This window comes from Thalassophryne amazonica, chromosome 14 (genome assembly GCF_902500255.1).
Source record: "Thalassophryne amazonica chromosome 14, fThaAma1.1, whole genome shotgun sequence".
Taxonomy (NCBI): Eukaryota; Metazoa; Chordata; class Actinopteri; order Batrachoidiformes; family Batrachoididae; genus Thalassophryne; species Thalassophryne amazonica.
In genome coordinates, this window is record NC_047116.1 from 6,263,789 (window position 1) to 6,290,863 (window position 27,075).

Here is a 27,075-nt window from a genome sequence, read left to right on the forward strand (position 1 = left end):
GGAATGAGGATGACAGACATATTAAACAACTAAAATGTTTAATCAGCACGTTAGCATAGGGCTAAAACAATTAATAAATGGAATAGTTCTGGCCATGTTGTACATTGGTCTCCACACTAAAGGTTAAACAAGGTTGACATCCATGTGATTCCATGACTTGTTACCATTGAAGGAATATATATATATATATATATATATATATATATATATATATATATATATATATATATATATATATATATATATATATTCTAATGTACTTATTACTGCATTAACCATTTTGTGTTTTTTCACATGTATCTCATTTATTATGCTTTCCTTTTTATTGAGCGAAGGATAGTTGCTGTCACAAAATATGTGAGTGTTCTATTGTTTAGAAATGATCATTTACTATATATTATAAAGTTTGTGGCTGTGCAGATAGGGAAGCAAGTAACAGACATATGTGCGGGCCTTTAGAAAACTTTGTCAAGGGGTCTAGTTTCATTTATCAGGGTGTGTAGCTGTTTTGAAAGGTGGTGTGAGACTGATGGATAACCGTGGGCTTACTGAGAATTGCAGCTTTCTGGGAATTACAGAAGTGTAGTTGAATGTTAACCGTAGGCATATGGTGTTGTGTTATCAGCTAGAAACGGGTTAAACAGCTCCTCATCAGGTAAAGGTCAGGAGTCAGACGGTGACATGGTCGTGTGAAGAAACGAAGACTGCATGGCACATGTGGGCAGGACCACGTCCCGAAGCAGATGGACAAGAGGCCATATCTGGACATCGCTCAAGTTTAGATATATTTTTTGTATAGAATAGGGAACTATATGAAGGGTATATAAGAGGCCCAGGGAGAGTTTAGTTTCAGTCCCTCCTGATGTGATCTTTCCTGCTGCTGATCCACTAGAGGCTAAGCTGAGGGACAGACTTCAGAACGGACCTACAGAATTCTGTATACGGTATATATCTTACTCACTCTGTTTCTTAATCAATTTTCTGTAATAAATTCTTGCGTGAGAGGTCTATCTCCTAGACAATTTGAATCATAATTTGGACTCTTGTAACCTTCTTTGTATCAATGGACGCGCGGGGACCAGAAGAGAGGACAGGGTCCTGTAATGAGGTCACAGGCTACCTGGTTTCCAACACCCTCTAACTTTATAACTAAACATGACAGATGGTGCAAGCGATTCCTATTTAAAACCCTATTAACTCAACCAATAATTTGCATCACTTTGTCCAAAATTAGAGCAACTTCTAACTTTAAATTGACCTGTGTCACCAATTTTGCTGTTTTTACCCCAGAACTCCATAACATTAAATCATATAATCCAAACTATACCTTTGTGGAATCTTCATGATCAGTGAAATAACCTTCATTGACCCCTACCTGGTGACAGCTGCCACCCTGGGATGTCCACCAGACATTTTTTTTGTAGGTTATGGTGAGGGAGTGTCAGCTCTGACATTATGGCCATGTGGCCCATTTCTCCATGCATGAATGTTGATGACCCTAGTAGCTGTAGAAGACCAAAGGGACATCCACTTTTCATCTGGCTGCAGCAGACAGATGTTATTTTGGAGATGTGGGAATGGACCAGTTGTGTACCTGGTTGGTTGCCACCCAGGACCCAAGGCGGTTCCGTGGTGTTGTGGATGCAGCAAAGGACACTATCAGCACATGCTCCCAGACTTGACGACACACTGAGGCTGGATGTAAGTGTTGTATGTTACAGAAAACCTGCTTGGCCCATGAATTAAAAGACAAGACCTTCAGTGGTCTCCTGTGGTTCCTTCTTGTCCAGAGAAGAAGCTCCAATGGGTTTTCCTTCAACCCCTTCATAGTGCTCGCTACTGAGGAAAATGCATGTAATTTTCCAAAATCTGATAAAGGGTGAATCATTTGGCTTTGATGGCATCAGCACTGAAATACTGGGGGGGGCATTCATCATTCTTTGACAAACTATTATGTTGCCGTCAAGTCAATATTTGGACAAGTAGTGTGAAGGACTTATCACAACTTTATTCAAATCTGGGTTTCACAACAACCCAGAAACTTACTGTGACATTACCTGACAGAGGTCATCAACCAAACTTTAGAGCTCAGTTTTAAACAGGGTGATCCAGAACTTTGAAAAGTCTGCACCTGCTCAGGGAAGCCGGTAAACATTATATATACAAATAACAGCACAATGCAGTCATTATTCATGAACTTGCAACTAATAAATAAATTCAAAATCCACTCGTCCCGCAGCTTAGCAACAGAATCAGTGTTTATGCAGATTTAGCGCCGCCTTCAGTGCGTATCAACATTCAAACAGACACGTGTGGACCAGTGTGTTAATTATGTTAATACGAAATACAAAGTATTTAAGTTGGGCTGCTATCACCAGGAAACATCTGTCTCAAGCCAAAAAGATGTGATGGCTGGAGAAAGCACACTGCAGGAAGGAACTGAGGTTCTCCAGAGAATTTGTCCCTGTGCTCATTGAAGCACAGATGCAAACTGCTCAGGACCGGTTACCTTTCACAAAAACGCAGCTTAGAGCCCAATTTAATTAATAAAAAGCAAACCATCTGAGTTGTGACCACACACACACACACACACACACACACACACACACACACACACACACACACACACACACACACACAGGGAATGAAATTTATTCATTTAGTCACATTTGTATGTGTGTTGGAGTTGCATGACGTTCTGCATCTGAGGTTTCACTGCAATCAAAGGTGTGAAGACAGACACAGCGATTAAAGTTATCCATCACTACGATGGATTTCTGTCAGGTGGGCTGCCAGAATCAAGACTGGACACAAGTTCTAAAATTTACACATTCAAAAATGTATTTTTAGAATAACTTTTCTGGTTTTGTTTTTACTCCTGGCAGCGAGTCTCTTCGTCTGTTCAATTAAAAAAAAAAAAAAAAAAAAAAAAAAAAATATATATATATATATATATATATATATATATATATATATATATATATATACACATATACAAGAGCTATTAGAAAGGTATCCGACCTTATTATTTTTTTCAAAAACCATATGGATTTGAATCACGTGTGATTGCATCAGACAAGCTTGAACCCTCGTGCGCATGCGTGAGTTTTTTCACGCCTGTCGGTTGCGTCATTCGCCTGTGAGCAGGCTTTGAGTGAGGAGTGGTCCAGCCCCCTCATCGTTGTTTCATTGCCAGGAAATGGCGGAATGATTTGGGCTTTTTTTCCATCAGAATTGTTTCAGAAACTTAGAGACTGGCAGCTGGAAACCATTCGAAAAATGTATCTGGCTTTCGGTGAAAATGTTACGGGCTTGGTAGAGAATAAGGAGTGTTACTGTCGCTTTAAGGACGGCCCCCAGCGGCTGTGGGGCGCGCTGCGCTCCGAAGCCGCCATCGACAGGCTGAATGACCATTTCATTTCTGATGGGAAAAGAGGCTTCGCACGTCACGATGGATTCGCTACTTGAGCGAGACAAAACCACCTCCATTTTGGTCTCACAGGATGGCTTTGAGATGGCGTTCAGACAGCTATCGGTGGTTTTTCCATCGAGTGATTATCCGAGAAATTGTGGATGTGCCTGGACATGCCAGAACATGTCCCGTGAGGCTTCATCACGACGTTGCTGTGCGCCATGCGGCACCGCTGCGACGCGCGAAGCCTCTGCTCCTCTTTCCATGACAAAAACTCCTGTAACAGTGGAATGTGCCGTTCATTTCCAAACTGGTCGCTGTGTTTTATCCGGGACGTCATCTCACTAGAACAGGAATTGTGAAAAGACATGGACATCAGCACTTTTTCGGCACATTGAGACAGACATGCGGAGGAATTCCGCGCGTCGCGGCGATGCCGCATGGCGCAAAGCAACGCCGCGATGAAGCCTCATGGGACATGTTCTGGCATGTCCAGGCACATCCACAATTTCTCGGATAATCACTCGATGGAAAAACCACCGACAGCTGTCTGAACACCATCTCAAAGCCGTCTGTGAGACCAAAACGGAGGTGGTTTTGTCTCGCTCAAGTAGTGAATCCATCGTGACGTGCAAAGCCTCCGCTCGGCTTTGACAAAATCTCTTGTTAAAAGTGAAATCTGCTGGAAAATGGTTAATGTCCAGCTCTTGTGATAACCAGATAAATGGCACACGATGGTCACGGATCCAGACAGCCATCCGTTTAGAAATGAAATGGTCGTTCAGCCTGTCGATGGCGGCTTCGGAGCGCGGCGCGCCCCACAGCCGCTGGGGGCCATCCTTAAAGCGACAGTAACACTCCTTATTCTCTACCAAGCCCATAACATTTTCACCGAAAGCCAGATACATTTTTCGAATGGTTTCCAGCTGCCAGTCTCTAACAGTTTCTGAAAAAATTCTGATGGAAAAAAAGCCCAAATCATTCCGCCATTTCCTGGCAATGAAACAACGACGAGGGGGCTGGACCACTCCTCACTCAAAGCCTGCTCACAGGCGAATGACGCAACCGACAGGCGTGAAAAAACTCATGCATGCGCACGAGGGTTCAAGCCTGTCTGACGCAATCACACGTGATTCAAATCCATATGGTTTTGAAAAAAATAATAAGGTCGGATACTTTTCTAATAGACCTCGTATATATAGATGACAGACCGGGGTGGTGGTCCCTCTGTTTAAGAAGGGGGACCGGAGGGTGTGTTCCAACTATAGGGGGATCACACTCCTCAGCCTCCCCGGTAAGGTCTACTCCAGAGTACTGGAGAGGAGAATTCGACCGATGGTCAAACCTCGGATTCAGGAGGCGCAGTGTGGTTTTCGTCCTGGTCGCGGCACACTGGACCAGCTCTACACCCTCCATCGGGTGCTCGAGGGTTCATGGGAGTTCGCCCAACCAGTCCACATGTGTTTTGTGGATCTGGAGAAGGCGTTCGACCGTGTCTCTCGGGGCACCCTGTGGGGGGTGCTCCGGGAGTACAGGGTCCGGGGTCCTTTGCTAAGGGCTATCCGGTCTCTGTAGGACCGCAGCAGGAGCTTGGTTCGCATTGCCGGTAGTAAGTCAAACCTGTTTCCAGTGCACGTTGGCCTCCGCCAGGGCTGCCCTTTGTCACCAGTTCTGTTCATTATTTTTATGGACAGAATTTCTAGGCGCAGCCAGGGTGTAGGGGGGGTCTGGTTTGGGAACCACAGAATCTCGTCTCTGCTGTTTGCGGACGATGTGGTTCTGTTGGCTTCGTCAAATCAGGACCTTCAGCGTGCATTGGGGCGGTTTCCAGCCAAGTGTGAAGCGTCCGGGATGAAGATCAGCACCTCCAAATCCGAGGCCATGGTTCTCAACTGAAAAAAAGGTGCTTTGCCTTCTTCAGGTCGGTGGAGTGTCCTTGCCTCAAGTGGAGGAGTTTAAGTATCTCGGGGTCTTGTTCACGAGTGAGGGACGGATGGAGCGTGAGATCGATAGACAGATCGGTGCAGCATCTGCAGTGATGCGGTCGCTGTATCGGATCGTCGTGGTGAAGAGAGAGCTGAGTAGGGGGGCAAAGCTCTCGATTTACCGATCGATCTACGTTCCGATCCTCACCTATGGTCATGAGATTTGGCTCATGACCAAAAGAACGAGATCGCGAGTACAAGCGGCTGAGATGAGTTTCCTCCGCAGGGTGGCTGGGTGCTCCCTTAGAGATAGGGTGAGGAGCTTGGTCACTTGGGAGGAGCTCGGAGTCGAGCTGCTGCTCCTCCATGTCTAAAGGAGTCAGTTGAGGTGGCTCGGGCATCTTTTCCGGATGGCCCCTGGACACCTCGCTGGAGAGGTGTTCCGGGGGCGTCCCATTGGGAGGAGGCCCCGGGGAAGACCCAGGACACACTGGAGAGACTACATCTCTCGGCTGGCTTGGGAACGCCTTGGGGTTCCCCCGGAGGAGCTGGGGGAGGTGTGTGGATCGCAAGGTCTGGGCAGCTTTGCTTGAGCTGCTGCCCCCGCGACCCGACTCCGGATAAAGCGGAAGAAAATGGATTGATGGATGGATGGATGGATAGATAGATAGATAGAGCGCCCCAAATCACAACAAAGCTTCCTCAAGGCACTACAAATAAGTAAGGTTTAACCTTACCAACGCCTAGAGCAAGGACACAGGTGACATTGTTTAGGGCCCCTTCACACATAGTACAAAGGTGGTGGAATTCTGCATGAAGCAGGAATCCTATCCAATACATGTAAAATTGTAGCTGCCTCTAACACCTCATACACCTGTTACTACAACTATTTGCACACACCAGTGGCTGAAAGACAGTGTGTGCGCTGTGAGAGCCCATCGAACCCTCTCACAGCAGGTGTCGACCAAATTCCAGCTGACACACACAAACATCTAACACCGCTCACAAGGCACTTAGCAAATGTGTGGCCATTCACACTATTAACACGACAACAGTCAGCAGACAATGACTGTTGAGCTGGATGTGAAATTTTTCTAAGTGCCCCACGAGTGTGGCTTTGCAAACAGACACAGTGAGATGTTGGTGTGTCCACCCACAGGAGCAACTGTGGAGATCTGTGGTTCTGGATGTCACGGCTGGAGAACATGTACCATGTTTGGACAAACATGAACTAACAACTGTCCACTGTGATGCGCGTGTGTCTGCTTGCTGTCCTCACATGGATATACATAAAATACATATTACTGTTGCAGTGGGCTACAGCGCGCGCACACTGTGCACATTGACAGTCTACCCCAGGTGAAACACAGACTGTCAGATCATAACACTCAGCGGGTGATCTGAATGTCACGTCACCCATGTGAGCTCTGTTCCACATAATGCTGTGTCTGTCCTGCGGCCACACGTGTCAGTTCGACTGGACATGCTGCCAGCAGATGTGGACATGATGAGAGCGCCCTGCTGCTCATTCATGTAATTTGTTGACTGTATGTCTGTGACCATGGGTCATCTACAGAGGAACAGACGGATCATACTCGTATTGTCTGCTTGATAAGAGGGATTCAATAAAATGGGGTGTTGTTTTTATGGTGTGTGCATTTCTTTTTTTTTTTTTAAATAGGTCTATGTCCTTCTAGATATCAGGCATTTTTCCGCACCTTTTACAGGACAGCGATGGTAGCACAGTGGTAACATTTCTGGCTGGCAATCAGAGCTTTTGGAAACTGCAGGTTCCAATACCCGTGGGTGGCATGTATTTTTTTTTCTTCACAGCAGCTGCGTGATGTGGTTACACATGCTGCAGCTATTCGCACTGTATTCCTGTGTGCTTGAAACAGTCGCAGCGGCATCATTTACGCCTGCCCCTTGGCTCAATGTCTCGTGGTTTACTCATACGAGCTGTTCCACCGTGATTCGCCCTGATTTATACTTATTCGTACTATGTGTGAAGGGGCCCTAAGGAAAAATTCCCTCTGGAGATAATGAGGAAGAAACCTCAAGCAAACCAGACTCAGAGGGGTGACCCCCTGCTTATGCCATTCTAACAGTTACAAGGTTTTTACAGATTGTTCAAAAGTTTGTTTACAATCAGACAAGGAACGGTCCTTAATTGAAAATACAGTAGAGTCCATCTTGGGTCTCTAATATATAATGTCCAGCACTGTTAGGCTACAGGCCAGGACCTCCAGTCAGTCATGGAACAGGCGTGGCATCCCGAGGTCAGTCTGGTGCCTTGGTGGGCTAGAATCATTCAATGGTGTTGACACATAGGAAAAGAGCAGACTCAGTTGGCCAGAAAAACCATACCTAAGGTATGAGTTCACCAGCAGTAAATCGACAGGGAAGCAGAGAGAATACTAAGGTGATCACTGGCGGCTAGCCCTGAGCTTCACTAACAGACCCAGAATTTCGATGAAGCAAGGCCAAGAGCTGTTCTGTTGGTAATAAGATGAGTTAAAGGGATAGGAAGCATAGTTCCATATTGTATAATGGCTGAGTGGATCCTTGTCGTATGATTGATGCTTTGTATGTCACATGACATGGATTATTTGTCCCATTTGTATTGCATTGCATTTAGAGTGCAGTTTGGTTTCATTTAGAGTGAAAATTTGGTTCCATACGTTTGGTACCGTTGCACTCTGTGCGCGCGCACACACACACACACACACACACACACACACACACACACACACACACACACACACACACACACACACACACACACACACACACACACACACACACACAAAACAAATCCACTGCGCTGTCTGGAGGTTGTTAACAAGACGTTAGAACGAAAAGCTGGACTAATTTCTGATGTGTTTTTTTCTTTTTTTTGCACTGAGGAGTGTTACGTCTCTTTTTTTGGTAGTACACGCACGCACAAGCCCTGACCCGATTGTGTGTGCACATGGGGGGACAACGACTCTACCGAGATGATGATTTGAATGAGCTAACTGATGCTGCTAATTGTTGTAACACACACATAAAATCCACTCAGCTGTAAGCCGTCTGGATGCATGAAGAGCTGTTCAGATGAAAAGCTGATATGATTTTTGGCTGGACTCAGTTTTAAGCAGAAGCAAGGCAATAATCGGTGGATCACTACTGATGCTTTAAAATGACAGAGGTGCAGTGAACGCAGCGTATGCTGCTGCTGCGTTCTGATCACTTCCTCCGTCTTTTATTATGAAATAATGCAAAATTTAGGTGGAAATGATTGTTGTACAAAGCATCAGATATCTGTCGCTGAAATAGATGATGACTGGAGTGCAGTTTGAAGCAGAAACGAGGTGATAATTGGTGAACCGCGGTTAATGTACAGAAATGATGTGAATGAAATGTGATCTGCTTTTTTTCTACAAAATTAAATAACTGAATGAACATCCTCAGAGGCCGGTGATTCCATAATTTTTGCCAGGGGTTGTATATATACACACACATGCAGTGGTGGGCACAGCAAATCAAAGAGTTAGCTTCGATAACCATTAAGCCGATAACTGAAAAGTTATATTTTATGACGCTAAACTGATAAACTGAAAGTTATCGGAACTACATTTATCGGAAGATAATTGGTCCACTGATGGTTTTTAAACTTATCTGAAAAGCTTATCCACTAACAAAAACATTAGCTTTGATAATTAATGGTTACTGGATTAGCTGAACAGTGACCACCACTGGAGATATATATATATATATATATATATATATATATATATATATATATATATATATATATATATATATATATATATATACACGAGGTCTATTAGAAAAGTATCCGACCTTATTATTTTTTTCAAAAACCATATGGATTTGAATCACGTGTGATTACATCCGACATGCTTGAACCCTCGTGGGCATGCTAGAGTTTTTTCACGCCTGTCGGTTACATCATTTGCCTGTGGGCAGTCTTTGAGTGAGGAGTCGCCCACCCTCTCGTTGATTTTTTCATTGTTTAGGAATGGCTCAGAGACTGCTGCTTTGTTTGATCAAAATTTTTTCAAAACTGTAAGGCACAACTGAGTGGACACCATTCGATAAATTCAGCTGGTTTTCGGTAAAAATTTTAACGGCTGATGAGAGATTTTGGTCTGGTAGTGTCGCCGTAAGGACGGCCCACGGCGCCTGACGGCGATCTGCGCTTGGAGGCGGCAGCGTCTCGCTGTTTCAAGTTGAAAACTTCCACATTTCAGGCTCTGTTGACCCAGTAAGTCGTCAGAGAACAGAGAACTTTCAGAAGAAGTCGGCATGAGGAGTTTATTCGGACATTCCATTGTTAACGGACATTTTGTAATGAAAGAATGTGCGGGCAGAGTCGCATGTCAGGCCGGACCTGACATGCGGGGGGTCGCGACAGGAAAAACACCTCCGTTGGAAACCTTAACGGGCAAGTTGGAACATGCCCAAGCTGTTAAACAATTTCTCAGTTACTCACTTGTTGAAAGCCATCAAAAGCCGCCTGAATTTTACAAATGGTTTTCAACACGGAGGTGTTTTTCCTGTCGCGGCGCACACAGATTCACCGAGTTGTTACGGAAACGACTCGGCAAATTTGCGCGCACGTCTTTCATTACAAAATGTCCTTAAACAGTGGAATGTCCGCATAAAGTCCTCATGCCGGCCTCTTCTGAATCTTCTCTGTTCTCTCACGACGTCCTGGGTCAACAGAGCCTTAAATTAGGATGTTTTCAGGTTGAAACAGGCCGACGACGGCGCCTGGAAACGCTGCATGACGTCCCGCTCCGTGGGAAGTCCTTACACCGACAGAAACACCCCATAATCTCTCATCAGCCGTTAAACCTTTCACCGAAAACCAGCTGAATTTCTCGAATAGTGTCCACTCGGATACTCCTCACAGGTCCAGAAAAATGTTGATAAAGCAAGAAGAAGAAATGTGGTCGTAAACCTCTGTTCATTCTATACAATTTCACCACAGAAAAGAAAGATCCAGACGGACGTAGGGTTGCCAACTCTCTGAAAAATTAATAAGGGACACCTCACCGCCAGGGCCGACCGACCATTGCCTTCACCTTTCTCAGCGTCTGTGTGAAATGATTTTTAACCATTTGACTGTTGACTTGACCCTGAATTTAAGTAGATGCATACATGCATTTGTTCTGATATGAACACGTGGAAAACAAATGATTATTTAGCAATTTATTTTTAGTGCAAAATAAATTTTCACTCACAATTTCAATATGAGCATTCTGTCCTGCTTCAAAGCATAAAATTAAAAAAATTATTTAAAAATAAATCTCTCTATAGTGCTATTGCTTAACTTAAAATTGTATAAATTAACAAAAAAACAATTGAAAATTTGCATCATCCAAAACAATGTAACAGTGCAAAACAATGTAACAGTGCAAAACTATGTAACAGTGCACATTTACACATTTAGTGTAATAAAAAGTGCAAAAAATAAAGTCTGAAAAGTAAACAATACTTACAATACTTATAGCTGTTGTCGTGCACCTTTTCCACCCAGCCATTTTCCTTTTCTCATTCTCCCCTGTATTTTTGCATTCTTTTTTTTTTTTTTTTAGGAGGAGTAGTACAGACGACGTTACAGACATTGCTGTCCGTAGGCATATCTGCAGTGCCAGTGTCGGTGTCTGCATCGTTATCAGCCATGCTGCTTTGTTATTGTCGTCCAGCGACCGTCGTCGGCTCATGACGTCGGTATCTTCTTGCGAGCAGATGTCCCTCGACCAATGAGATAAGAGTGATTCTGTATTGTCAACTCGTGTCTGTCAGCTCATTGGTGAAAAGCAGGAGAGAGGCTGGGATCAAATTTACCGTAAGTTTCCATATAAAGTGCCAGTCAATTCCATTGACATTTTACAGACTTTTTGATTCTCACAGAAATACGGGACAAACTGCGTCCCGTTTCAGGTCAATACGGAACGCACACTTTTATTTCCAAATAAGGGACGATTCCGTTTTTCAAGGGACGGTTGGCAACCCTAGACAGACGTAAAAGACGAACTAAAATTGTAAGTTTCTTGCACACATTTATTTTGTAAATATCCTGAAACCGTGCCACCATTTTCGTGCATCGGCTTATGACTGTAATGTCGAGCCATGAATGACGTGGCGCGTAATATTGTAAAATTGACATGTTCTATAAACAAACTGCATGCATGCACATATCATTGTATGTCAACTTATCAAAACAAACGTGACACCAAAGAGGTTATATGTGAGACTCACCGTCATTGTCATCATTATGAAGCCAGCGGAGTAGCGATTTCTCATCCCTGCTTAGCAAATATTCTGCAATATCCACAGTTTCAGACTCTGGACTTCGTCTAACCATCCGTCAGTTGCCTTCAAGGGGTCAGAAATTTGTTTGTCTCCAACTATCAACAAGGACCGGTCATTTTCGACAGCAGCTCTCTCTTCCTCCTTTGTTGGCACTTCTGTAACAATGCAGCACACGCAAGCACAGCCAGCTCTTCTTTCCACTTCTGTCCACTGCCGTACGTAGTCCTGGTTGTAACAGGCAATCCGCGGAGCTGACAAAAACGCTTTAAATCGTCAACAAATGATCCAAATCACAGCACTCCTCACTGCTTTCTGCCGCCATAGCTTGTAGGTTGGTAGTGAAAAATTTAGCCTACCCATAATGCACCGCGCAGCCTGAGATGCGCACTTCGCTTATTCTGAGGATTTGAACATTAACACACAGATACTTAGAGGGGATTATGGGTAACTAAGCCTCCGCTCATACTGATTGGTTGATGCATTCATTCTATGTAAAAACCAACACAAGTGAATCAATGTAATGTGTTGGTTTTTACAAATAAATGTGCTTTTGTAAAATATGTCATTTTTTTCATTTGTATAAAAAAGAAATACATTTTTAATATCCCGCTAGACAGGGCCTAAACGCACACGTGATGACATCACAACTCTATCTGGTTCAGGAGACGAGGTTTCTTTCAATAACAAGAACTGTCAAAAAACTTTCTCATGTGTGGTTGGAGTTGTGTGGTGATAGGAATCGGCGTTTGAATGCTTGAATAACGATGTCAGTTGCACAAAGAAATCAAATAATCGTGAAAACATGTTCGGTGCGGTGTCATAACGCATCAATCAGTCGCTCCATGAGGCGTCATAACATCCGATCGGTTAGCAGCTCGGTGCGGTGTTATAACAGATCAATCAGTCGCTCTGTGAGGTGTCATAACATCCGATCAGTTAGCGGTTGGGTGCGGTGTTATAACAGATCAATCAGTCACTCTGTGAGGCGTCATAACATCAAGCCTGGTTCACATGGCAAGATAATTAGGCCGATATCAGACCCGATCTTCCCCTTCCGACAATCTTAAGGACGCTCCGACAATCGTGATGACACTAAATATAATCTTATCAGATATTCCTGCCGTGTGTGATGTGTTAAGAGGGACGTGACGAGCTAAATGTGACATGCAGCCAATCAGAAAGCGAGGTGTCTGACCTGGGAATGTTCGTGTGTAAAATCTGTTTGTGTCTGTTGTTTTTACCGTGTGGCTGACACCACACACTGTACAACTAAACCTGTCAGATCTATGATTTGTTTTTATCTCCACATGTGTGGTCTCTCAGGTTTTGGAAACCTACAGATAATTTTAAAATCCTGCGGTTGACAACACTGTGATATAACCAGTCAACAGGAGATGGCAGTGTTCTATGCATTGTGACACCGGTTATATCACATGGCCTGAATCACAATTTCAGCTTTTGGAGAAGCAATCTGGGCTTCTTCTGGCATTTTTACATAAAACAAACACGTCTATAAACCCAGAGAATATATCCATGGGGGTTTTAGGCACAATATACAAAGAGTTTAATGCTGTTGTCCCTGTGGAACCTGATCAGAGCGTCTCAAATGCATTTCTCCTGTCGTGAACTGTTACCCACAATGCACTGTGCACACACCATGTCCACACTAAAACCTTCAAAATTAGTGGATTACTTTAAAACTAAAACATATATCTGATATTTTCACTTTCATAAAACTTTAGACGTGACGTTAATTTAATTAACTTGTCTGAAATTAATTTGGTTAAAATTTTAACCATAAGTTAAAACTGTATGCCTCTGGATGACTTGGGTGCTATTGTCAGCATATTAGTATGGGGTCAAAAGAAATTAGTTTTTTTCTTTTCTATGACCAGTTCTCCTTTGCCTGCAGAGGATAGAGCAGTTTATTGTGAAACTGTCTCTTCTCTGTTTGTAGAGGATAGAACTACGCATCCACTACAAAAAACTACGTCTGCAAAAATGTTAGTGGTCTAAAAATTATCGGACCAAAACTTTTAAGATAATTGGTCTGATGACGGTTGTCAAAGTTATCTGAAAAGCTAATCCGATAATGAAAACATTTGCTAACTAGCGGTTAGCAGATTAGCAGAACTGTGCTCACCACTACTACTAATAATATATTATGCTGAGTGTCCAAGTTTTTACTCTTAGAATTCTGTGCTCATTGGAAGGAACTACATAAAAAAAACTGGTTTACTTAGCTCTGAGAAAGGAAAACAACCCAGAAAGGAGTAGCTTTTTTGTGAGACACTAGACAAAATGCATACATAAATGCAAAATGCACATAGGAGTGAGTTAAATATGTTTGCGATGTTTTAATGCAAAATGTAAGATATGAACACCAATCATTTGTAAATGTTCAGACAAAACAAGCATAGTGAATGTGTTTGGGTTAAAATAAGGTACAAAAGTAAATGTTGCAAAACATGAGTAGCCCTCACCCAGTTTTACTTTGAAAAAGTAGCTCTCAAAGGAAAAAAGGTTGGAGACTCCTGTTCTAAACTGTTCAGTCATGGGGCATATTTTCTCCTTTGCCCTCATGTGGCATTAGGGACTGTTACCTAATGAGAACTGCACCTACAGAGTAAGGCCTGCAGCAAAACTTGTAAAATATCAGCAGCATTCATTTTCTATACCTGCATATTCCGACTAAGGATCACAGGGAAGATGGAGCCCTATCCCACTGGTCACTGGGAGAAAGACAGGGTCCACCCCGGACCAGAACACCAGTCTATTGCAGGGCCACAAGTTGACCAGGAACTCTTTTGCACTGTTGTGACGTCACTGCACTTATGGCTTCATTAAAATCAAATCTCACAATTTGACCAGTGAACATGACATGAGATGAGACATGAGATGAGGTTTACTGTCATTGTCATTACACGAGTGCAAGAACAATGAAATTACATTTACACTCCAATTCCCTCAGACAGAATATAGCAATTAATTTCACAATTATTACTAGCTGAATGTAATAATAGCAAACATCAGAATGAAAGACAACACATATAGATTAGACATTGTTTATGTGCACTAAACGTGAAGCAGTTTGTCATCCGAATTGAGGCAAAGTGGGTGAAGGCCACAGCAGGTGGGCCTGCGCCGCCCAGCTTGGGGAGTTGAAGGGTAAAGCAGCAAAAGCCGCGCTGCCTCCAGGGTGGCAGGGAGGATGCCAGAGTAAGGGGAGTGGAAAGACATGGGGGGGGGGGGGGTAGAGATGGAGGGAGGGAGACATGCGTTGTGTGCAGATGAGTTAAGTTTATGTCAGTTTTTGTCTGTGTGTACATAAAGTCTGGCATTGCTACGCAACAGCAGGCTGGAGAGGGGGTAGATAGATAAGAAGGGGGAGTCGAATTCCTTCACCAACACCGTAGATCCTTCTGGGGGAAGGAGGGCATTTAACCTTCAGGAGCCAATAAGGCTGCCATGTTGATGTTAGGTGGAGAGATACAGAATTCCATTTACTGCACTTCTGACTGTCTAGAGTATGAATTTATGAAGAATATTTTCTGGTCCTCAGCAGCACATTCCTTTGCAATGCAGCTCCAAGATGGTACCCATTTTGCTTTTGAATTCAAGAATTATAAGGCAGTCTGAGATTGCACTGCCTTGCCCAATTAATTAATCATGATGGACAGATGAGGGGACGAGATTCTGGTAGCAGCCACCTTACTAATGTAGGTCAGGGCATCTTGCACTCCTGTACTTCAGGGCAACGCACAAACCAATCAGCGCCAAACCTCCCACCTTAAAAGCGAATAGAAATAAATCCTCAATGTCTTCCATGGAGAGTGGAGCCAAGCACGCCACGTGCCATTTCTTCCAGGCATCAAGAACATAGCCCGCTGGGTATGTTCCATCAGGGCATGCAGGGTCCCCCAGCCCTGATTTCCATGTCAGAAAAATGGTGTAAATAGCGTTGTGAGACCAGCTGATCAATTCCATGGTTACTGCCCACTTTCAATATAAATGTGCAGGAAGGAAAACATCAGTGGTGGGCACACTTCCGATAATCCGATAACCGATAATTATTAAAGATAAAGTTTTCATTATCAGATTATCTTTTCAGATAACTTTGAAAACCATTATTGGACTAATTATCTTCCGATAAATTTTTGTCCTATAACTTTTAGACCAATAACGTGGTAAACTGTTGTGTGTTGGGGGGTTTGGCTGGACATTTGGGTGCTGTTTTCTTTTCTTTGCTATCCAGGTGGTATGCAAACTGGTTGTTTCTGTGGAGAAGGTGCTGGCGGAAGAGTCCTTCACCCTCATCAGAACTACTGGCTGCACCTGTGGAGGATCAATCAATCAATCAATTTTTTTATATAGCGCCAAATCACAACAAACAGTTGCCCCAAGGCGCTTTATATTGTAAGGCAAGGCCATACAATAATTATGTAAAACCCCAACGGTCAAAACGACCCCCTGTGAGCAAGCACTTGGCTACAGTGGGAAGGAAAAACTCCCTTTTAACAGGAAGAAACCTCCAGCAGAACCAGGCTCAGGGAGGGGCAGTCTTCTGCTGGGACTGGTTGGGGCTGAGGGAGAGAACCAGGAAAAAGACATGCTGTGGAGGGGAGCAGAGATCGATCACTAATGATTAAATGCAGAGTGGTGCATACAGAGCAAAAAGAGAAAGAAACAGTGCATCATGGGAACCCCCCAGCAGTCTACGTCTATAGCAGCATAACTAAGGGATGTTCATGTGCAGGCCTAACAACTTGCAGCACCTGTGGATGATGCTCACTTGCAGACTTAAAGACTTTCAGCTGAAGCAGATAATGAGATGGCATTCTGCATTTAAGCCATGAGTGATTTGAGCAGAATTGCCGGGAACTTGACCTTGTGACATTCGGTTGTGAGACGCTGAGGACCGTGCCAGGGTTTGACACATCGTGCCTGTGAAGGTGGACGGGTGAGGGACACATGCTGTCAGCACACATCAGAGGTGATTATCGTCTGAATAATCGTTAATAGTAATTTGGCATTTTGTTACGCAGTATATTTGAACATTGATGAGAATTGTGCAGTTTGCTTCTCACTGCCGTGGTGTACGGATTGATGATCCTCCACCTGTTGTGAGAAGCTGCTCATTTACATAAGGCTTAAATTCAGACCTGAATGTGTTACTGATAGTGTGTGCCTCTGAAGGATATTTGTTGTAGCTCTGTTGACTTACCTCACCTTTTCCGTCCTTCACAAAGTCAGTTTGTCGTATCCACCTGGGGGGTGTTCGGCGGTGAATCTGAGTCCAGAAGTGCCGGGCTTTGATCCATTTGGGCGCTGGAGAGCATGCCGTCCTTCACCTTGCCAAGACAGCTGACTATTTATGTTGTACACGAATTATTGCACATGAGGGGGAATAAATTTGTTTCTTGGAACCACTTTCTGGTTATTTAGTGCTGGGCCATTGTCAGATGCTGGTTCGGTTCTCTGACCCGCGTCAGCACATAACAGTAAACAAAGGTGAACAGATGTGTAGTTCTACCCTCTGCAAACAGAGGAGAGCTGGTTCTAGAAGAAACCGCTCTATCCTCTGCAGCCAAAGGAAAACTGGTCACAAAAAAAACATTTATTTTAACCCCATACTGAAACGTGGCCAATATCACCCAAGTCATCCAGAGGCATACATTATTAACTTATGGTTCAAATTTTAACCAAACTTATTTCGTACAAGTTATTTAAATTAACGTCACTTCTGAAGTTTTATAAAGTGAAAATATCAGATATATGTTTTATTTTTGAAGTAATGCACTAATTTTTAAGGTTTTAGTGTGGACATGCTGTGCCCAGCAGTGCATTATGGGTAGGACAGGGTAATCTCAGTACGGTAATCTCAGTATGTTCACGACAGGAGAATGCATTTGAGACACTCTGATCAGGACAACAGCATTAAACTCTAGTGCCTAAAACTCTCGTGAATATATTCTCTGGGTTTATAGATGTTGTTTTTGTGGTTGCTTTTATTAAATTCCACACATCTTAAATGTAGCAAGTCGCAACACAGATTATCTGGAATTTTGTTTTGGCAAGTTTTCAAGGTCTCTACTGCCATCTACTGGCCAGTAGTGTTCATGGCAGTGCTCAGACTGAAACTGGGCAGACACGGTACCAGAGAACCGCACGGTGTAAAAGTTCAGCACAATTCATGTTCTCACACTGTACAGCCCGATGCTCTGATGTGATCTGACTGCTCACATTGTTCGTTCAAAAGCCACACGTCGAGCTTGTGTTTCCAGAAGCAAAACATAATGCTGGGCATACACTCTAAGATATTTTTAATGGTTGTACTTGGCTCCAGCTCAAAGTGTGCGACAGATTTTTTTTTTCTTTTTTAAAAAACATTATTTCATGCCTATCAGCACGCACAGTGAGTGAAATCAGGTGGGGGGGGGGACTGACCGCATATGCGCGCGCACACACACAGCAACGTGATTCACGAGAGGACGGTAAAAAAAGAAAACAAACATTCATAACAGGTGTTGCTACTTACACTGTTGTATAAATAAACTATATTTCATACGGAGTCATACAGCTGTGCAAGGTGCAGCAACTTATTCCCTCATCTGTTGTAAATCCTGTTGTTGTCTGCTGTGTGTGTGCACATATACGTTCAGTCTCCCCCCACCTGATTCCACTCACTGTGCACGCTGATAGACATAAACTTTAATATGATATTAGGTTATTGCGAGGGAATGCAATAGAAAAAACACACGACTTTACATGAGATCACTGTTTGCTCTGTCTGGTGTTTGCTCATGGACAGTGTGCGAGATAATCAGTGCGTAGACGCTTGTAGCGCTGCTTCAACAGCGCAGAAACCTCACAAGTCACCACAGCCGACCAAAATATGAAATGATATGAGGTTTGATTTTCATCTGACCGTACAATTCCCGTTCAGGAGGTGGTCATGAGATGTTAAATGCAGCTCGTTACTCCATGTAGACACACGATGCACGATGCACAATGAAGCTGAAACTCGCCGCGATCCAAACAATTCTCACACGAATGAAAAATCAGCTGAAAAAGGGCCAAGTAGTTGGCAGTGATCTTCTTATTTTGACAACAGTTATATCAGACGGTTATCTAATCACAACTTAGCTTTTTTTTTTTTTTTTTGAAAATGCCTTTTTTTTTTACAAATAAAAAATGGCATATTTTACAAAAGCACATTTATCTGTAAACACAAACACATGACACAGTTCACATTAACATGTTGGTTTATATATTAGCTTATATATTTAACAATTGAACAGTCACGCTGGACTAATTGCGGCTCACAAGCTAATGTACCAATGCTGATTTTTATTTAAGATAAGGTACATGCACAACAACATCAGGAAATACCGCCACCTTCTCTGGGCTCGAGCTCATTTGAAATGGACAGACGCAAAGTGGAAAAGTGTGCTGTGGTCTGATGAGTCTACGTTTCAAACTGTTTTTGGAAATCACAAACGTCGTGTCCTCTGGACAAAAGTGGAAAAAGACCATCCAGAGTGTTACCAGAGCAAAGTTCAAAAGCCAGCGTCTGTGATAGTATGGGGGTGTGTTAGTGCCCATGACATGGACAACTTACACATCTGTGATTGCACCATCAATGCTGAAAGGTACATCCAGGTTTTGGAGCAACACATGCTGCCATCCAAGCAACGTCTTTTTCAGGGCCAGTGCTCGAACCACTGAGTCATCAAGGACAGTGAAACCAGTCAAATTGTGCTGCAAGTGAAACAACATGACACGACGACTCTGGGGTTGGGAGATATCCAGAACTCCTCTATGGAACCTGAAAGCCCTGATATTGGAGCAGGGAGAGCTGTGTTCTCGTGAAGAAGACCCTGAGGTACTTGAACTCCTTCACTTGGGTCAAGATCGCATTACCTACCCGGAGTAGGAAATCCATCGGTTTCCTGCTGAGAACCATGGCCACAGATTTACAGGTGCTGATCCTCATCCCAGCCACTTTACACTCGGCTGCAAACTGATCCAGTGAGTGTTGGAGGTCACAGGCCGATGAAGTCAACAGGACCACATCATCTGTAAAAAGCAGTGATGAGACCCTGAGCCTACTAAACTGAAAACCCTCCTCCCCCAGCATCACCTCTATGTGTCAGCAGTGGAACAATAGCTGTAGAAACATGCCTACGCCAGCTAGGATTTTTGTGTGATGCACTGCACATTTCCACAGCATTAGCATGGAGACGGACATATGCCTTGATTTTGTGTGTACACATACTTTGTACATGAGGCCCTTGGCCCTTCATTCTCCTCCAAATAGGGTGACCAAATTGTGACGACTGAAAAATCAGGACACTCGGTCTGGCAATGAGATACTCAAAGATGGCTCATAATCTAAATACATTTAAAGTATGCTTCCTCTGTGTTGATAGAAAATTGTTATTTTACAAAATACTATATCTAACCAAAGACACACATTCAGATTGGCTTCTCAGAGAAACAAGGACATCTCCTGGGAAAACAGATAGGATAACAGGACGTTTGGTCACCCTTCCTACAAAGATACTGGAATCACCGAACACTTCTGTCTGACAACAACATGCCAGAAAAGGCCTTGTGGTGGGAAACGTGTCAGAGATACAAACACACAGCACTGTAACATGGACAGTCCCCATGACAGACCTCCAGAGGATTACGATGATGTAAAGACTGAAGAAGGAGGGACATCAGTGTCCAGAGAGACGGAGGAGTGTCTGGATGAAGGGAACATCAGAAAGAGATAAATCAGCTGTGTGACTGAGTTTTGGTCAGAAAGCTGGTGGAGCTCAGCAGCTTCTCCTCTCTGATGATGGAGACCCAGGACGGAGCAGAGCTCTGCTTTCCAGAACTCCTCAACACCTCCTGCAGGAAGCCAAGTTACCCTCAGTCTGAAGTCCTGCCTCTGCACATCCTGATGTCCTCTGTCTCTGTGCTCACTGTGACTCTCAACCTGCTGGTCATCATCTCAGTCTCACACTTCAGGTACAAACTCTTTGTTTCAGAGCTGGATTTACTGTATTTAAATATGTAGATGGTGAGATTAGACATTTGACTGTTTGACTCCGACACTATTTTATTGTTTGCTGAAACACTGAATTACAATGTTTTCAGTTCATAATAACACTATATAAGCAGGTTTTAAGCTGTAATGTGTAATTTTATTTTCTAATCATCTGATGTTCTTTTCTCTTCAGGCAGCTTCACTTTCCCTCTAACCTCCTCCTCCTCTCTCTGGCTGTTGCAGACTTCCTCGTGGGCCTTTTTGTGATGCCTTTTGAAATCCTGCGAAATTCAGAGTGCTGGTTTCTTGGTCCATTAATCTGTTCTTTTTCTGCTTTTATCAGCATCACTGCAACCTGTGTATCAATAGGAGACATGGTCCTCATATCAGTGGACCGTTATGTGGCTGTTTGTCATCCTCTGCATTACTCCACCAGAGTCACTGTGAGAAGAGTTCAAATTTGTATTTTTCTGTGTTGGCTCTGTTCTGTTTTCTACATCATTCTGTTTTTAGGTGCTGGTTTGGTTCAAACGAGCAGCCATGATTCCTGTTGGGGTCAGTGTGAGTTCACCATCACATTCACTGGAGTAACAATTGATATTGTTATTTCCTTTTTTCTTCCCATCTCCGTCGTCGTGGTTCTGTATGTGAGAGTGTTTGTGGTGGCTGTGTCTCAGGCTCGTGCCATGCGCTCTCATGTTACAGCTCTCACACACAAACCATCAGTGAACGTAAGAACCAAGAAATCTGAGCTGAAAGCAGCCAGAGCTCTGGGTGTCGTTGTCGTCGTGTTTCTGATATGTATGTGTCCGCTTTACACTGTTATTCTTTCAGAAAATTACTTCATGAATACACCATCTGGCTTCATCGTTACCTTTATGTATTCTATTAACTCATGTTTAAACCCTGTGATTTATGCTTTATTCTACCCCTGGTTTAGAAAAACCATTAAATTCATTGTTACTCTTCAGATCCTGAAGCCAGGATCCTCTGGAGCAAAAATACTGTGACCAGACTGTGTCATTGACATTACACCTGGGATATATAAGGTTAGAACTTACTTGTGGTTTTGAAATTCAATTATATTTAAAAAAAAAAAAAAAAAGCAAAAAGCAACAAACAAACTGGATGCTGGACCATCATCTCCTGCCGATGGACAGATGCCAGGAGGATATATATATATATATATATATATATATATATATATATATATATATATATATATATATATATATATATATATATATATATATATATGTGTGTGTGTGTGTGTGTGTGTGAGTGTGTGTGTGTGTGTGTGTGTTTGTGTGTGTTCCTTTTCCTGTTCAAGCTCGGGTCTTCTACCAGAGGCCTGGGACTTTGGGGGTTTGGTACAGTATCTTAGCTGGTTGTAGGACTGCACTCTTCTGGACAGAGACCTCTGATGTTGTGCCTGGAATGTGCTGGAGCCACTCTTCCACTTTGGTGGTTCCAGCACCTGTTACCACTGGGACCACTTTTGACTTTAACTTGCACATCTTCTCCAGTTGCTCCTCCAGTTCTTGCTACTCCTCTATTTTCTGTTCTTGTATTACTGTTTTCCACTTTCAGCTGACATTACACCCTGGATGCATCATTTGAGAACAGGTCATTTATTTTCTTGGCCTCTGCTTCCACAACCTGTGTCTCATGATGTCTTTCTGTGTCTCTCTTAGTTGCTAACATCCTTCCAGTCTTTCCAGATTGTGGCCTCTAATCGTCTTGATCATATACACAAGTGTGTCAAGGATTACTGTGGCAGTGACATATAAAAGCTCATTGGTGGGGATGGTCAGAACAGCTGTGCTGGTGTCTGCAAGTATCTCTCCTGACAGGACTTTGTCAGTGAGCCAGAGGACACATACTCTTAGTCGTGTTTCTGTCTGCTTTCGACTGGCCCCACTCTTCATTCTCATCTCAGTAGATGCGTCTGTCACAGCAGGTATTTGGGTATCATCCACTTCCTCCTTGCATTCACACTGCTCAGTACTGTGCTGCTGCAGCCTCTGGATGCAGCCTCCTTCCTTCTACTGATGTTAGGTGCCTCTTGGTCAATGTGGAGGTTGGTCTTCTGTTCATCCATTGTTCCCACATGTGTTGCATTTAACCTCTCTCATTGTCTTCTGTCATAGTAGCATTCCATTACTTCCATGCTGTCAATCCTTGTCCATGTACCTTTAGATCCAGTAACCCATTTTCCATCCGTGTATCCTGGTTCCTCAACCAACTGATGCGGACCTTGTTGGGCTCTCTCCGAGTGCTCTGGCTTTATCCCACATCCAAAGACATGCACCTTAGGTGGAATGTAAACTTTACATTGTCTGTCAGTGTGTGTGAGGGTGCGAATGTGGTTGTCTTTTTTCAGTTTATTTTCATTTATAGCACCAAATCACAGCAAACTTGCCTTAAAGCTCTTGACACAAGTCAGGTTTAACTTTCCCAACCCCCAGAGCAAGAACACAGTTGACAGTGGTAAGAAAAACTCCCTCTGATGATTTGAGGAAGAAACCTCAAGCAGACCAGACTGAGAGGTGGTGCTTGGGCCATGCTTGGTGCTTGGGCCATGCTGCAGACACAATTTACAAAACAAATCGCCAGGAATTGTTACTTATTTGTCTATATGTGCTATATCTATCTGTGTGTACGTAAAGTCTGGCATTGCTAGGCAACAGCAGGCTAGGGGGGTAGATAGATAAGAAGGGGGAGCCGAATTCCTTCACCAAGGCCGTAGATCCTTCTGGGGGAAGCAGGGCATTTGACCTTCAGGAGCCGATAAGGCTGCCATACTGATGTTAGAGATACAGAATTCCATTTACTGTACCGCTAACAGTCTGGAGTCCAAATTTATGAAGAATATTCTCCAGTCCTCAGCAGCACATTCCTTTGCAGTTCAGCGATATGCTCCAAGATGGTATCCATTTTACTTTTGAGTTCAAGAGTTAACACAGTCTGAGATTGCACTGCCTTGCCCAACTCATTCATCATGATTGACAGATGAGGGGATGAGATTCTGGTATCAGCAGTCTTGCTGATATTCCTGTGGGTCAGGGCAGTGCACAAACCAATCAGCGCCAAACCTCCCACCATAAAAGCAAATAGAAATAAATCCTCAACGTCTTCCATAGAGAGTGGAGCCAAGCATGCCACGTGCCATTTCTCCCAGGCATCAAGAACGCAGCCCGCTGGGTAGGTTCCATCAGGGCATGCAGGGTTCCCCAGCCCCGATTTTCTTGCCGAAAAAATGGTGTCAATAGCGTTGTAAGACCAGCTGATCAATTCCATGGTTACTGCCAGTGGTGGGCACAGCTAACCAAAAAGTTAGCTTCAATAACTGAAAGGTTATCTTTTATGACGATAAACCAATAAACTGCTAAAAAAATGTATCTTTATTACAGATAACCGATTACTTTTAGTATTGATTTGGACGCGGACACATCAGATTACACTGTCGGCATCTGATAAACCAGTTAGCACCGCAGGGCCTGCTGGGTAAATTCAAGGATCACAAACACAAAGAAGGCACAAAAAATGATTAAACAAAAAATAAACCCTAAACACTGTCATCATCTTTCAAAAGCAGTAAAACACAGTATTAGAAGTCACACTTTATCTCGGTATTAGATACACCGTCATTTACAAACTAAAAGCTGCAGCTTTTTCACACGCTTTCAACCCTGTGGCTTAAACAACCAAAATGCATCCATTAATGCTTTGATTGGCAGAATAAAATACACGTAGTAAATATAAATTCTTACCTGTTAGTTTCAATGGGATTCATCTGAATAAATAATCCACATAAAGCATCCTTTTTTAACCCAAAACAGTGTTGGAACGTGAATTAAAGTCCCTCCCTCTGTACACACAGCTGCGTCATGAGAGCTCCTCTCCCCCACCAAGTCTTGGCGATTAAATTGCAGCCACAAAGAAATAAAATAAAATAATGTTAAAATTAGTCCGTTTTGTTTTTGTGTCGAGTGGACAAGTCACTGTAACGTCCTAAGTGAAGCTGAACTACACTACCCACAATGCTCCCTGCGTCAACTGGCCAATCACATTTTGTGCTTAATGATGACGTCATCAGCAAGTGACAGGCAGTCAGTCTGCTCAGTGGCTATAAACACACCATAAATGGACTAAAATGTTTGATTTTAGGGTTTACAAACATTTTTTACTGTTAAACTTTACTAACAAAGTAAATGTTATCGGATTGAAAGTTATCAGAACTAAATTTATTGGAAGATAATTGGTCCGATGATGGTTTTAAAACTTATCTGAAAAGCTAATGCGATAGCAAAGACCATGGAAATAGAGACTGGAATGGACGTCATGTGACTAGCGGTGTGCCGCACGGCGGCCATTACTGAGGGTGGACAGAGCACCTTGAGCCAGTTAAACAGAAGCGAAATGAGGAGAAAAAAGGCAGCCAGTGCTTCACCATCAACTGCACCAACTACAAAAACAAATTCTCAAATTCTAAAATGAACTGTACAAGAGCCTTAATGTAATTATGTAAAACAAATGTCTATTTTAAAGTCATTATGTTGCAATTTAATATCGATATACTGATCCAAGATCCAAGATGGCGCCACGTGAAGGCGCCCTGGTATTTTGGTGCTCCCTGTTTTGTCTGTTTTTGTGCGTAAATCATGTGTCATCATGCTCCTACACCCGCGAGGAGCTTCTAAACATCAGATCATAAACACCCTCGGACATCACACCAGTTTTTTTAGTGCCTGCAGCTGAACTGGTTCACTTTTTGGCCAAAAGAGTGAGACGCCGGCGGAGAGGAAAATGAGCTGGAGCTCTTGTGCACCTCAGACAAAGGGGCACGCGCATGCCCCTACCTGGGATATTTCTCTCCAACGTCCGCTCACTCGGCAACAAGTTGGATGAGCTGGCACTGCTGATGAAGAAGAATAGAGATTTCTCCTCATCTTGTGTACTGTGCTTCACGGAGACGTGGTTAAATGCACAGACACCGGACTGCGCGCTCCAACTAGAGGGATTCCAACTCCTTTGTGCAGACAGAGACCGAGCACTCTCCGATGGAAAAACAAGAGGTGGAGGACTCTGCTTCTATATCAACAACGCCTGGTGCTCCAATGTGACTGTGATCTCCCAACACTGCTCTCCCTCTCTGGAATATCTCCTCATAAACTGCAGACCGTTCTACTCTCCACGTGAGTTTAACTCCTTCATACTTTGCTCCATGTATATTCCACCGAGTGCGGACGTGCACGAGGCCGAGTGCGCGCTCGCGGATCAGATTATGAGCGTGGAGAGAGACTTTCTGGACTCTCTTGTTATAATTCTCTGTGATTTTAACAAAAGGAATCTCAGTCAGGAATTACCAAAATACAAACAGTTTGTTAAATGCCCGACCAGAGAAGGGAGCACGTTAGATCATTGTTACACGACAGTGAGCGGCGCCTACCGCGCGGTGGCCCGTGCAGCTTTGGGACTCTCAGACCACGATGGTCCACTTGATCCCCATGTACAGACAGAGACTAAAACTCTCTAAACCTGTTGTGAGGACGTCTAAAGTGTGAAGCAATGAAGCTGTAGAGGAGCTACGCGCGTGCTTGGGCACTACGGATTGGGATATGTTCGAGGCTTCAACAGACAGTCTAGATGACTACACAGACACTGTGACATCATATATTCATTTCTGTGAAGACAGCATCATCCCACAGCATACCAGGGTGAGATATAACAACGACAAGCCCTGGTTCACACCTAAATTCCAGCAGCTCCGTCAACAGAAAGAGGTGGCTTTCAGAGAAGGAGACAGAGACAGCTATAGAGGTGCAAAGTACAGATTTAGCAAGGAGGTGGCAAAGGCTAAATCCATGTACAGTTCACGTCTGCAGCAAAGGTTCTCTGCCAACGACTCAGCCTCTGTGTGGAGGGGGTTGAAAGAGATCACCAACTACAAGCCTAAAGCACCTCGTTCTATTGACGAACTGAAGCTGGCCAACGACCTGAATGTCTTCTATTCACGTTTTGAAGTCATGGACTCACACCTCCCCACCCCCACACAACTGGATATTCAAACACTCTGGACCTCCCCCTCTCACCGCTGCCCCCCTTCCCCCCCCTCCGCTGCCCTTTTGGTCCAAGAGGAGGATGTGCAAAGACATTTCAAAAGGCTGAATCCATGTAAGGCCCCGGGCCCAGACTGTGTCTCTCCTGCCACCCTGAGACACTGCACTGATGAACTGGCCCCAGTCTTTACGGGGATCTTCAACACCTCCCTGGAGTCATGCCATGTTCCAGTCTGTTTCAAGTCCTCCATCATAGTTCCAGTCCCCAAGAAACCACGCGTCACTGGACTTAATATCTACAGGCCTGTG

General features: G+C 43.7%; 1 protein-coding gene across 1 annotated transcript; it reads left to right on the forward strand.

Annotated features, from left to right (window-relative positions):
- The first annotated feature begins 20,384 nt into the window (after positions 1-20,384).
- On the forward strand, positions 20,385-21,714 carry LOC117524757 (trace amine-associated receptor 13c-like). The gene is made up of 2 exons (XM_034186578.1): positions 20,385-20,685; positions 20,898-21,714. Exons 1-2 carry the CDS (start codon positions 20,510-20,512, stop codon positions 21,712-21,714), a joined length of 993 nt encoding a protein of 330 aa, XP_034042469.1. The 5' UTR covers positions 20,385-20,509.
- Positions 21,715-27,075: the final 5,361 nt, after the last annotated feature.